The 13,780-nt window shown below is 43.0% G+C and overlaps 1 protein-coding gene across 1 annotated transcript in view; it reads left to right on the top strand.

Annotated features, from left to right (window-relative positions):
- Nucleotides 1-13,780, top strand: part of LMNTD2 (lamin tail domain containing 2) — a gene marked incomplete at its 5' end in the record, with an annotated part of 47,469 nt that overhangs the window by 19,232 nt on the left and 14,457 nt on the right. Inside the window, 4 exons of the mRNA XM_063118401.1 lie at nucleotides 51-132; nucleotides 2,650-2,811; nucleotides 8,471-8,569; nucleotides 9,889-10,001. Coding sequence (XP_062974471.1) covers nucleotides 51-132; nucleotides 2,650-2,811; nucleotides 8,471-8,569; nucleotides 9,889-10,001 — 456 coding nt within the window. The remainder of the gene's footprint in view (nucleotides 1-50; nucleotides 133-2,649; nucleotides 2,812-8,470; nucleotides 8,570-9,888; nucleotides 10,002-13,780) is intronic.

Genomic DNA, 13,780 nt, shown 5'->3' with positions numbered 1-13,780 from the left:
TCTCCACAGTTAAGAAAGGAACGATGTCTGTTATCTGTGTTTGTTCATAGAAGTTCAACTGAAAATGCCCTTCAAAAAGAAGTAGATCAACTGAATGCTGAACTGACAGCTGTCAAGAAAAAACATGAGCAGGTGAACAACTAACAGATGCAGAATTCTCTGTGGCTATTCAGCTTTGACAGACCCAAGTATCACAAAGATCCAGACATGCTAGCTTACAGAACAAAGTAAACAACTGGCATGCTGAAAAATTGGCCAGGCTGTAGGCAAATCTTGCTGAAACTGTACTTATTTTTTTACTAGAGATTGATTTTAGCCAAATGGGGTCATGTTATTCTTGGATGAGAAAAGCTGTTCGTCATATTTATGATCCTGGAAACCAGGGCTTAAATGCCAGGCTGTATTCAGAAGAAATGAACCTGAGTCCTGCTGGGTCAGACTACAGCCCCATCTAGTTCAGCCGCCTGTTTCCTATGGTAGCCAACCAGCTGCCTCCAGGAAAGCCACATGCAGGGTGTGAAGGCAGTATCCATCTCCATAGCTCCCCATGCTGCCTCTGAGCCTGGAGAGCCCATAAAGCCATCATGGCTAATTGCCCTGATCTGTAATGCCTTTTAACTGGCATTGTAAGCCATCATGACTTGAACCGATCTCTATCGCCAAGTGGAGGTGATGGCCCAAATGAGATTGTTGGGAGACAGGCCCAGGGCTGCCTGAGCCACCTTTGAGCTGGAATAAGGCCAGGACTCTGGACAGGAACAAGAGTGTTGGGTCAGGGTGTAAGAGCTTCAGGACCTTGGGCAGCGACTCTACAACTGAGAGCGGAAGGAACACGTTGCCTCGGCACTGGCTTGCTGCAGCTGCTGCCAAAATCTTATTGCCTGGCCAGGAGAATCAAGACAGAAGTCCCACCTTCCAAGTGCTGCAACATTCCACTTAAAGGGCCAGTGCTCCTGAGTGCCACCACAAGCTCCTTCTAGGTGGCCATAAGCTCCTAGGTGGCAGGAGGTTGGGCTGCAGGGACTTGGTCAGTGGAGGTTCTGCAAGGCTTCCGTGGTCTTCAGAAGAGTCAGTAGTCCATTCCTCACAGACTGAGATCCAGGGGTTGTTGTGCAGCATCTAATGGTGGAGGGTCTACTTAGAATGGGTCTTGAATCAGAGAGCTCAGGGTCCTGGGTGATAACACTAATAGCCATCGACAAATCCATCCTCCATGAATTTGTCAAGTCCCCTTTCAAGTCCATCTAAATTAGTGCTCATTACCTCCTCTTGTGGCAGCAAATTCCATACATTGAGTGTCATGTGAAGAAGTACAAAACTTTTTTTTGTCTATCCTGAATCTCCTGTCAAGCAAATTTATTGGGTGGCCCTGACTTCTAGTGCTAATGTTATAAACCTCCGTCACAGCCTTTCCCAATCTGGTGCCCCCCAGATGGGTTGGTTTGCAACATCTTTCTTAGCCAGCTTGGCCAGTAATTACTCATTTTTTTCTAAATTAAAAGCCCCAAACACTTTAGACAAGGGGTCCCCCAATCTTTTTGGATCCATGGACACATTTGGGGATTTGAGAAACTGGGATTGGGGACAGGAGTGCATTTAGATTGTCTTTGGAGGGTGGGTGCTCTAACCCCCTGCTCACTTTGCACATTTTCCAGCTCTACAGTTTCCTCTTTCTGGTACAGTGACCAGAACTGTACAAAGTATTCCAAGTATGGCCACACCATAGCTTTGTATAAGGAATTATGATACTGGTAGTTTTATTTTCAGTCCCCTTTCCTAGTAATCTCTAGCATGGAATTTATTCATGCCTTTTCCATCTGCCTCACATACTTTTAAGTGAGGTTTCCACCATATCTCTAAGATCTCTTTTCTAGCTAACTGCTGCCAGTTCAGACCCCCTCATTGTATGTGTGACATTAGGATTCTTTGCCATAGTTTGCATCATTTAACAATTGCTTACATTGACAAGCCACCCTGGGGAAATCACGCTGTGTTCAGACAACATGATAACCCACAGTTCAATAGGAACCCACACTCAACCACTGAGTGTGGGTTAGCATGTTGTGTGAACCCAGCCAATGTGTACCAAAATGTCCCTATCCACATGCTTGTTGACACTTTCAAAGAACTCCAAAAGGACAGTGAGGAAAGAATCGCCTTTGCAGAATACATATTGATTCTTCTTCAGCAAGGCCTCTTCTCTATGTTTATTTTATCTTTAATTATGTTTTCCACCAAATTACCTGGGACAAATATTAAGCTAATTGGCCTGTAATTTCCTGGATTCCTCTTGGATCCCTTTTCAAAATTGACATCACAGTGACTACTTTCCATTCCTTTGGTACAGAAGCTGATTTTGGAGACACGTTGCATGTTTTTGATAGAAGATCAGCAATTTCATATTTGAGTTTCTAAAGTACTCTCAGGTGGATACTGACTGGACCTAGTAATTTGATAATTTTTAATATCCCAGTAAGTCTTGCCATCTCTATTTCAACTAAGTTCTTCAGAGTCCCTCCCTGAAAAAGCCAGTTCAGGTACTTGCCCTACAATTCCTGCAGTTTTGCCAGCAGAAAATTTGGCCCTTGACTGTTTGATTAAGCCTCTCATTTCTTTAACATATTCTCCCCTATTCTTCCTTCTGAAAAGGAGTTGCAAAAGTTGGAGGATAAACTCATGAAATCAAAATTGGACGTCCTGCACTTGCAGGATGCAGTAAGAATCCTGACAGAAAAAGCTGAGGAAGAAATAGACACAGAGTCGAGTATGTCACAGGATGAAGGGACAAAATTAGCATGCGAGTGCTTTGAGGTAGGAGCTAAAATGCATACCCTCCAATAATTGTAATGAAAGTAATAATTATAGGCAATGATTATATCATAGTAATATAGTATGTAATAAAAAGGATTTGATCACTAGATCTATTCTTGATTTGTTTACCAGTTGCTGGCATGGGCTGGGGACAGACAATACTTTTTTTCAGTTGCTGAAAGTGGTATGTAGAACCATCAATTGCCTAAGATGTACAGTCATTTCTTTTTTCCCACAACCAGGTTTCTCTGGTCAAACAGGTTTTTGAAGCAAGAAATGTGTACGTACCTCAAGCAACAATAACTGTACTGATCCCACTTTGAGCTATTGGGTTAAATCCAATAGTGTCTATCCACTGCACCCCTGAAATGTTCTCCAGATAATCCATCAGCATTACAGAGAAGGTTTTGGGGGTGCAGGGGGGAAGAGGGGAGGGGAAGCCCCATTGCACAAGCAGAGGCCTCCTCACATGGTGTTGGATGGAACCCATTTTTCTGTTTTCCAGACTGAATTTGTACTGAATGCTGGAGCTTATCTTCCGAATATATCTGTTTCTCCAGTATGAATACTGTCTGCTGTCTTACTGTGGAGCTAGATTTCACAACTTTGCTAGTGTTTCTGAATTTAATAATTCTGAAACATGCCAGTACATGGGGATAATGAAATGCTATGGAATCATAGAAACATGTGACTGACATTATGATACATTTTGGAGTTGCCACTAAATGTAGCATTTTGCCATTTCAAGTTTTCTTTCTTCAGCCAAACAAGTCAGTGGAGCACCAGGAAGCATCTGGCTCATGCCACACTATGAGCCCCTTGTTCAGTTAATGTAGCATTGCCAAATCTGGTGCCCTCCACATTGTTGGACTGCAACTCCCATAATTCCCAGCCGGCCATTCCCATAATTCCCAGCAAGTGAACGTATTCTGTCAAGCACTAGAACAAAAAAAAGGGAGGCAGCGAGACATGGAAGAGAGAGGGGCTGGTATTCTATGGGCTTAGTTAGAATTCGAAAGGCATTTAGGTCCAGAAATAAATACTGTATATTTTTCATGCATCAGGATTTTGCATAATAAGTAGAACAGCTCTACATTAGCATGCTAAGAATGTAGATGGTGAAACCCACATTTACCCCATTATTGCCAAACATTGATTGGTGTCACAGGAAACATGAACTTTAAAGAAAATAATAATAATCTGTCAACTCTGCATAGATCCACTTATTTTGTATAGACTAGTGGGCAAGTTAAGGTGCAGCCTCTTTAATGGATAAACTTGCTTTCTCCTGTCAAGCATGTGAGGGAAGCTAATTTTCTCCTTCTCTTCCTGGAAGATCAATGAGAGATTAGGGTACAGAGCTATTTGCCCTATGGCGGGTTATTGTCATCTCCTCTTGCTGTCCATGCCTGCCTCGGCAATGCTGAGGAATGAAAAGCCTTCTGTGAGAAGAGCTCTGGGGCCAGGCTGAAGTTTTGTCCCTCCGAGATGTCAGTCACTCGAAGCCTGGAGGAGTGCTGAAGCAGCTCCACGGCAACATCTTAACAGGAAAGGTTAGGAAAGGTGTGCGATGGAGTCAAAGAGGAGCATTGCCCGTCGGAAGCAATTACTTCATTACCTTGACATGGTTTCAGAGAGCTGGAGAGTTGCCTGCTGAACAGCCAAATGTCAAATGCCAAGTGTTGGTGGGAGAAGGGAAGGAGCAGGCTGTGGGAAAGCAAAGCAAAAGCATCTTTTCCAAATCACATGTCCATGCGCAAAGAGCATCCCAGCCAATCCAGAGCAGTTTAGTCTGACTGCAAATCAAACTAGTTGCAGTCTTGAGGAATTACAAAAGCTCATCCCAGCACCATACTTCTTACTAAGAAGTATTTATAATTACGAATGAAATGTGGCTCGATGTGAGCCTCTGGAAGGAAATGTAATAAGAGAAAAGTCCAGAACTTACATAAAGCACTTGCATAAGTAGCAACATCAAAGCAAGGCAGGGAAAGGGGGAGGGTTGGCAGACATGTCAAGACTGCTGCTGGGAAGAGGGATTAAATAAGAAGAGTCCTTTGGTAGCAAGCTGGATGATTTCAAGAAGCTGATCAGTAGGCCCGGCATGAAGGCAAGCATAATCCCCCTGCAACTGCCTTTGAGCATGGAGGGTCCATGAAGTCATCATCACAAATAGTAATTGTTGGCTGCATCTGTTGCATAATTGTGTTGCATCTGTTTAAAAATAGTAGTAGTAGTAGTAGTAGTATTGAAGCTTACAGCATGCAAAAGTAGTTGGTGTTTAAGATAATGACCAACACAAAATCCACCCAGTTCATAAATACCTCACCTAATAGGTATCACAAAAATTTAAATAAGCATGCAATATCCTTTGATGAATGTGGTTTCTCTTTTGAATAATTAGTAAATATAGGAGTTCCATCCTCCCTGTCTTTCTCCTCCCTCCTGCTCCCCCCATGTCTGCAGAAGTTGTTTTATACTTTGAATGTTTTTAATTTTTGTGAACCGCCCAGAGAGCTCCGGCTATTGGGCAGTATAGAAATGCAATAAATAAATAAATAAATAAGATTCTCTAGGCCTCTGGAGCAAATTTTGGGGGCATTCAAAGTGGGGGCTCCATTCTGCCAAAGGTGTCCTTTCCAGTGGTGGTTGGATACCCTGGAATTTCACACAGATATCTTTTTAATAAATGTTTTTCCTCTGAAATTGTATATAACTTGTAAGTTTAACCACTGTTGTAAAATCGTAATGTTTCTCCCCTCCCCCCACTTGTTCATTCATCATATTTTTGCCATTTTCTAATGCCTGGCATAGCAAAGCCATGCAGTTGTTATCATATGACATCAATTCCTGTTTGAATGATAGAACATTTTTGGGATACATTAGTAGAAAAAAACATTGGATTATATGGTATTTTGGGGATACATTAATAGAAAAATCATTGGATTATATGGTAATGTAATTCAAGTTACTATTTGTATAGATTGTATAATCCCCCCACCCCATCCACTAGGTGGAATTCACTGCCATTTCTAGGCAGTGAATTCCGTAAATGAATTATGCATTGTGTGAAGAAGTACTTTATATTATCTCTTTTAAGCATTGTACCTTTAGGTTTTATGCAAGATGCACATTATACTTCGTAGTAAAAATATATGATTTTTACATACATTTTAGAATGTAGTGTTTAATTATATCAGTTGGGTGTTTTTAGTACTTTTTGGCTGTTTTCGCTACCAAATTTACCCCTCCTGTTTTGCTTATCAGCATACCGATGTTATCTTGCTCACAATCTCCTAGTGACTGCATCCCAATGGCTTCATATAGTTATTAAAGATCATTGGGGACAAGATGGTACCCTACGGAACACCACAGCACAACTGCCAGAAGCCCAAGAAATAATTCCCCCAATGCTGCTCTCTGAGATTGACCCTACAAATAGGAGCAGAACCATAGAACTGCTGTGACCCCAAGACCCACCTCATGGAGTTGATCCAGGAGGATTCCATGATCAATGATTTCAAAAGCCACTGAGAGATTGAGCAGGAGTTTTCTAGGAAAGAATTTGTTCTCTTTCTCTGTCTTTGAGTCACTACTAATATTGCTACAACTTCTTTCCTCCCTTCCTCCTGTGTATTTCAGATAATGGCTACCGCACTGATTGATAGAACAAGGCAATTTTAAAGGAGCAGAGCTAAGACTAATTGCAATATCTGGCCATTAGGGGGCATGCACTGCTTGCCAAACGTTTGAGCCCTGCCCTCTTCTCATTTTCTGTGAAATGAAGACCCCGAAGTCCTTGGTGATTTAGCATGTTTACATATATGCACACGTTCTTTTATTTTTATTTGTTTTGATGCAGAACTTGCTTTATTGCAAAGGCTCACAGTCAAATAGATTTTTTTAAAAAAACCACACAAAAATATGAAACAACTTCAGCCATAATACATCAGCACAAATAAGATTTTGATTGTTTATAGAAAATACTCAGGTTCTGCTGTGTGATGGCTACCATGTCTGAGACCTTATAATTTGGTTGCTGCTGCAACCAAGTAAGCCCTTTCCCTCTGGCTGAGTTCCTAAACTGGAGTGTCCAGATATTGTACTTTCTGCCACTCACTGCCTGCCAATGCCAAGCCACTCCTGCTCCATACGTCGCCACCACCACCATAGCACATGTCATGTCCTGTTATGATTATCAACGTTTTTAAATCAACATTTTTAATGTACTAAGAACTGACCAAGAAGGTCCAGTGCTAAGGATCAGTACTAATACCCCAGCCCTCATTGCAATATGCAATGCACACACAATTAATAATTCCACCAGGGAGGCTGGATGATGTGAAGGCTGGTCAGGTATGAAACCGAAAAGGATCAAAAATAAAAGGAAAAGATTTTTTTTTAAAAAAAAGCCTTTATACCAGGAGTGCCACACTGCATCCAGGTGTCCCCCCCCCCGCCCGCCCGCCCGCCCGCCCGCCCGCCACTGAGCCCTCCGCAGGCCAGATGACTGCAGGGGCTAGGCTCACTCTAGGAATGTTGGAGAAATCGGCAATGGCGTCAAATGAGTTCAGATTTCTATGAATCCGACCTGTGCATTCTGCATTGGGCTGGTTTTCTCCGAGCCACACAGACTCACCGACCAGTTTTTACTGTTTGGGGGGGATGTGCTAATTTCCATGTGGGCTAATATGCATTAGTGCTAATGCACATTAACGCAAGGGTGAATCAGCACTAATGCACACTAGTGCAAGTGGAATAAAATCCTCATACATCCTTTAAAAGAAATCTGATTCCATGAATGAACAGATGATACCTGGAACAATCTGCAAAGCGCAGATGAAATGGATTTAACAAAATACATACATCCCTAGCACACACACACACACACACACACATTCATGTCATCTGGCCCCCACCTAAAACACTGGTTGGACCTCTTCCAGCTGGTATCTCAATATAGGCAGCTTCACCTGCCCTGTAACTTTCCCCATTGGTGAGGATGTGGGAAGTGCAAAGCCCTTGACATGCCACCCCCTTCCCAATGGGGAAGTGGAGCAGCATACAGGCGAATTCCTGCTATTATTGTCAGTCACAGATTAGAGATAACAGTGGGGTTTCCTCTTGACTAAGGGGCTTGGGGAGGGCTTCGCATGAGGCCCTGTAGGCTGGATGGGCTGGCCTGCAGGATGAAAGCTCATCACCCTATGGTTCTTCTGCCGTGGACAAGAAGAAGTCAATTTAGGGTTCAGCTAAACTGAGCACAGGAATTCAAATGATCTGAAAATGGTCAGAAGGGACATCACACACTTTTGTTGCTGCCTCTCTGCTCTCCTGGGCTTCCTGGGATGCCCCTATTCTGTGTTCTGAGGAACTGTTCTGGATTGCATATATAACCAATGAATGCTAACAACAACAACAACAACAACAATAGTTACCCGCCTCTCCCTCTGGATTGAAGCGGGGTACAACACAAATGCAAACACCATAAAATACATATAATTGATTAAAACATTTAAAACTAATACATTATTAAAAGCAGCACATTATTAAAAGGCATCTTAAAATACCAGAAGAGCTCACTCATTTTGGCTTTCTTAAATTCATAATTAATGGATCGTTAACTCTAGTAATGCATTACTTTTTCCTTCTTGTGTAGCTCTGGTCAGAGAAGGGAAAAAGGATAACATCAGACACAAGTGATCTAAGGCTTCGGAGAATTCCAAAGCACACCAGCTTTGTGGATGCCTTTAATAAGGTTAGTGCCATGAAGACAGGGGCTCTAGTGGAATCCAGAAAAGTGTGAGTTCTAGGTACTTGAACTCACAAAACCCACGTACAGAAGCACTCTCATCTAGCACAGCATTGCTATAATCAACCTCAATCGAGGCTGCACTCCTATACCTACTTTCCTGGGAGTAAGCTCCATTGAACTTGGTGTGACTAATTTCTGGGTAGACATGTAGAGGTTTTCTATATGAGGCATTTATTGCACACTGGCTATTCCCTACTCATGGTTGTTTTATGGGTTCTTTAGATGATGTTGTGATTCTCCAGTTTTGCCTCTGTTTTTAAACAGCACTTTCTGTGTGTGTGTTTTTAGAGCAAGGAAAATGAATTATTTGTGAAAGTGAGAGAAAACTCTTCTTTCACTTGTGTATTTGTGCTATTCTGCTATACCACAGTGGGCTGGTTCAGACAACACACTAAACCATGCTGCTTAACCACAAAATGGTTAACCATTTTGTGGTTAAGCAGCATGGTTTAGCGTGTTGTCTGAACCAGGGCAGTGTCTCCTAGTGGTTGGCAGAAAAGCAGGAAAGGAAATGCTTTTTGTGCAGTGCTTAAATCTCAATTCTGCAACAAAACTGAAAGTAGATACTGCGGATTAACAGTATCGTGTAGAAGCTTGTATAGGATCGCATTGTAAAGAAAGCAGCCCTAGAAGCAACTGCCCCTTAAAGTAATATTAAACAATGTTATAGATTCACTTGTTTACAATTTACCTATATTCACAATTTGCATGTTGATACCTTTCAGTTCAAACCAGCATAGATGAATGCTAAAATAATTTTAGTGGTTGCATGTAGTTAATCCTTGATTTCAAGAAGCAAGGAAGGAAGGAAGGAAGGAAGGAAGGAAGGAAGGAAGGAAGGAAGGAAGGAAGGCCCCCCTTTCCATCATTTATCTTTGTCCATTCCTTGTGTTCTTTCATGCTGGGACAACCTTTCAATACTTATGAGCATCATACCTGGGACAATGGAATCCAGTTTATGTGTGTAAGTATGTATGTGTCACATCATATACATGTGCAGAGGTACATACACATATAAATATACATACACACACATACGTCAAAACTGTTTTTCTTTTCAAAAGAGGAAAGCAGTGCCCTGAAGAGGAAGTCTGGCAAAGAAGCAATGCAAGACATAAAGTGATGGTACTTCTAGAGGATTCTTGTTTTCGAATAGATTTACTAAGCACACTGCCTTGCGGGACCATAGATTTGCCTCTCAGACTGATTGTTATCCTTCCTTCTTGGTGTTTTATCAGTTTTGCCAACTTTCTCTATTTTAGTTTGGAAGTGTCTCTCTGTCTGAAGAGGAGAAAGGTGAAATAATCAATAAATTAGAGACAGTCGCTGAAATAGCACAACTTCATAGCATCACAGATGAGAGCTCACAGGAAAGGTAACTTCAAATCACAAGGCCTTCTGACAGAAGGGGTCCAATCGGGGGCATGGGGAAAATAACTCTGAGGTGAGCCGGAACTAGAACATACTAAATTCAATGGGCACAGACCTTGGCTCATCCTAGACCAGCCTCCCACAAACAGTTGCCCTCCAAGTGTCTTGGACTGCAACTCCCATCTTTCCCACCATTCCAGGTACACTCAGCATTTGCAGGAAGCTGGGACCTGAGAAAGCCAGGTGCGCAATGTGCAAAGGGCCCAAGCCAAAAATGTCTTATTTATTTATTTATTTATTTATTTATTTATTTATTTATTGCATTTTTATACCGCCCAATAGCTGAAGCCCCCTGGGCGGTTCACAGGACTGCCTGGAACATCTGTCTCAGCAGGCGGAGGCACTTGTCCGCCTTTCTCCTGCCGAGAGTGCCGAAAGACTCAGGAGGATGCAGGGGGCTGGGCAGGAAGAAGCACCAGGGGCCTTTTCCTCTTCTTCACACTTCAGACCAACCTGCCCAAGCTCCTCTTCTTTCCTCTGAGGGTAGCGAGGAGGGGTGTAGGAAAGGAGGCAGCCACTCCCCTCTCCCTGTGCAGCCCCTTTGGACTGTGGCACCTGGGAGTGGGAAGCGGGGGGCTCATTCACTGTCAACTGCTCTGGCAAGGACACTAGTCATGCTCTGAGCGTTTGGGGAAAACACTCTGCCTGGGATAGGGAATGTGTAGCCTTCTGGGTGTTGATGCAACACAACTCCCATTATCCTTCAGCATTGGCTAGGGTGCCTAAGGCTGATGAGAGTTGTAGTTCCCTCCATAGCAGATTTGGAAGGTGCATGGGAGGGTGTGTGTGTGCTAGAATGGGGAAATCTCATTCTGCAAGTTCCACCTTCCACTGGTGGAACAACACGTCTGGATCCAACCCCTTGTCCAGACAACTTTTATTTCAGGAATCCACTCTGCTCAGTCATCCCAGATTCCTTCCTCTTTCTCTGTGTTATACTTCATGTCTTTCTCTCAGATTTCGATCTTCCTCTTTTGTCTGGCTTCATTCCTTTCTATCCTACCATCCATTCTATCTTATTCTTATGCTGCTTTTGAGAAAGAATTCAGAATGAGATTCCTCCAGCTCTTTAGAATAAGCAGTAATGACAGAAATAGAGCTGGCTGTCAGTAAAGAGGTTGCAGTTTTATGTTTGTGATGAACAGAGATGGTTTACTCTGGGCATGATGCAAATCTGATCTGTTCCTTTTAAAGCATCATGATTTCATCAGTACAGAGTAAACAAATAGCATTTATATTGAGTTGTATCCAATTGGTGTCCCTCCACTCTTTGATCCAGCAGAGGCTTCTGTCAACACAGTGGGAAGGAAGGTGATCCCCCGCCTCTGCTGGATCAAAGAGCCTTCTGTCAGTGGAGAGACACCGATTGGCTACAAGTCATAATGCTTTTCTAAAGTGCTTCACATACATTAGCTCAGCTTTCTTGAAATAGCCCTGTCAAAGTATGCCAGTCATATTATCCCAGCATTATGGATGCAGGTGGTGGTGGGCTGAAGCAGAAAAAAACCCCACCCCCCAGCAAGTTCATGACTGAGGCAAAATTGGAACCATGGATTTTCTAGCCTCTTCACTCAAACCACCATGCTAACCTGATATTATGCACCACATGGCGCCTCTCCTTCAGTGTTACACCGGCTTCCTGCCCACTCCTGGGTCCAGCACAACTCTTTTGGCCTTACCTTCCAAGCCCTCCCGAGTCTTGCTCCCTTATCTATCTGCACGTATATCCTGATACATCGCTGCCCATGATCACTCCACCATCCTTTAAGGAGAAGGGCCGTAGCTCAATGGGATAGAGCAAAATGAGGAGAGCAATGCTATGGCCCCTAGACAGTCTGGAGTTGAGGCAGGCATAAGATCCTTTGTATTCCTGGATCCAAGGCTGGAGAAAGTGCTCAGACCTTGGATCCAAGAATCTGAACTTCCTCCCCCTACTCCTCACAGCCGTTACAGAGAGAATCACGCCAGCTTTCTCTACGAGCTTGCAAACATGAGTTTGGAGAGGAGGGAAAGGGGATGGTCCTGTGGGCAGAAAGGAGGGGAGACCAGGGCGGCCAGCTTATGCAGAATCCTCCAGCTGCCCCAGCCTCCATCCACAGAGGCCCAGCTAGACTGCTCCAGAAAAATTGCCCATCTAGTGAAAATGCAGAGCAAAAGGCACGTGGAGGTGATGATCATCTTCCTGCTCCTCTCACCCTGCATAGGAAACCTGTCAGCCTCTGTGTTTGAAGGCTGGCAGTCATCTGGAAAGGATTGCGGCCTAACCCCCTTTTGGGACTCCTTCCTAGTAGAGACCCATTTTGTATAAGGGTTCAGAATTCAAAAAAGAATTCTGACAGGCTGCCATCATCATGCTGAACCTCCTGGCACCCCCTAGGCTGTACAGCTGCTTGGGAAAGGAGTTCCAAGCTCACCTGACAAGAACTCCTCCTTGTAGCCCAGCTCTAAGGAAAATAAATAAATTAAAGAAAGCAGCTTTTCCCCAAACCTAGAGCCTTACAGAAACTTGTGAACTTTCCTTAGAACACAAGGGCGCGCGCGGTAATTTAACAACAGTACAGTCTAGCACATGGAGAAGATTCTAGTTAGAGATTCCAGAGAAATACCTTTTAAACCAATGTCAAAGTATTTAATGAATTTGAACCAGGAAAGAGGGGGTAGGAAAAAAAGGAACACAACAGTCTCAAACTCAGACCCAAATAAAATAAATGAAGTCAATCTAAGCTAATGAGTTATATTTTACCAGCTTGTGCCTTGTATAGAATCTAGCTTTTCAGAGCATGTGCAAAGTGGAAAAGATGATTTGAGAAAGCATGACAGCATCTTTGGACTCCTGACTTGGATGGTTCCAAGGAGAAAAAAATAGTGGAAGCTTCACTTATGAGAATTCGAGATCAGTAAAAAACGGCCTCTTAATGGAGATGGGTCGCTGTTTGGATCAATGATATGAGAGGCTCCATCTCTGATGCAAATGGTTTTGTTAGCCAATCAGAAATATATTTTGAGGCTGATTCCACATTCTTAGTTATTCTGAACTTTTATTACAAGCTAGCCAGTTCCAGCTGGGTTACTGTAAAAAAGGAATTAACTTAGGAATGTGTATTGGAGACAAAACCCAGGCTTTTGCTTTTGCTTTTCAGAAGAGGTGCTGAATTGTACTCTAGGTGATGCTGTTGGTCTATATCAGAATATAGAATTTATTCCCATTTATTTAGAGATAATTTGTTGAATTATCAAGGAACCTCTTGACTCTCAGTGCTAGTAACTTCAAAAATTGGATTACTGCAGTGTGCTCTATGTGGAAAAAATAGTTCTTTATGTTTAGGATCAAACCTTTAATGTGAAATATAAACTTGCTTCTGTTTGGGAACATTAAAAAAATGAAACACTGATCTCTCCCAACCCCAAAAACTATTTTGCTGACTGTTTTTCCCCCTCTAGAGCTGTCTCTGCCTTCCACCAAGACATCTTCCACGATCTTATTTTAACAGTTCCCAGACCAAGTGTGGAGGGGTGGGGGTGGGGGGAGTGATAGCTTCCTAGAACAGCCCATGATGGTACTGAGTGGTTGCTTTAGTGATTCTGCATGCAATGTGTATACCTGGCGCCATATTTGAGGCTTTTCTGCCCTCCCCCACATTCAAGAGGCTGGTCCCAGGTAGGCTAGACTGAGTAATCCATGTTCTGGCAACCTTAGTGCTATACTACAGTAATATGCTTTTC

The sequence above is a fragment of the Elgaria multicarinata genome, chromosome 2 (assembly GCF_023053635.1).
Source record: "Elgaria multicarinata webbii isolate HBS135686 ecotype San Diego chromosome 2, rElgMul1.1.pri, whole genome shotgun sequence".
Lineage (NCBI taxonomy): Eukaryota > Metazoa > Chordata > Lepidosauria > Squamata > Anguidae > Elgaria > Elgaria multicarinata.
Note: the sequence above shows the minus strand (reverse complement) of the source record. Positions and strands in the feature narration are given on the sequence as shown.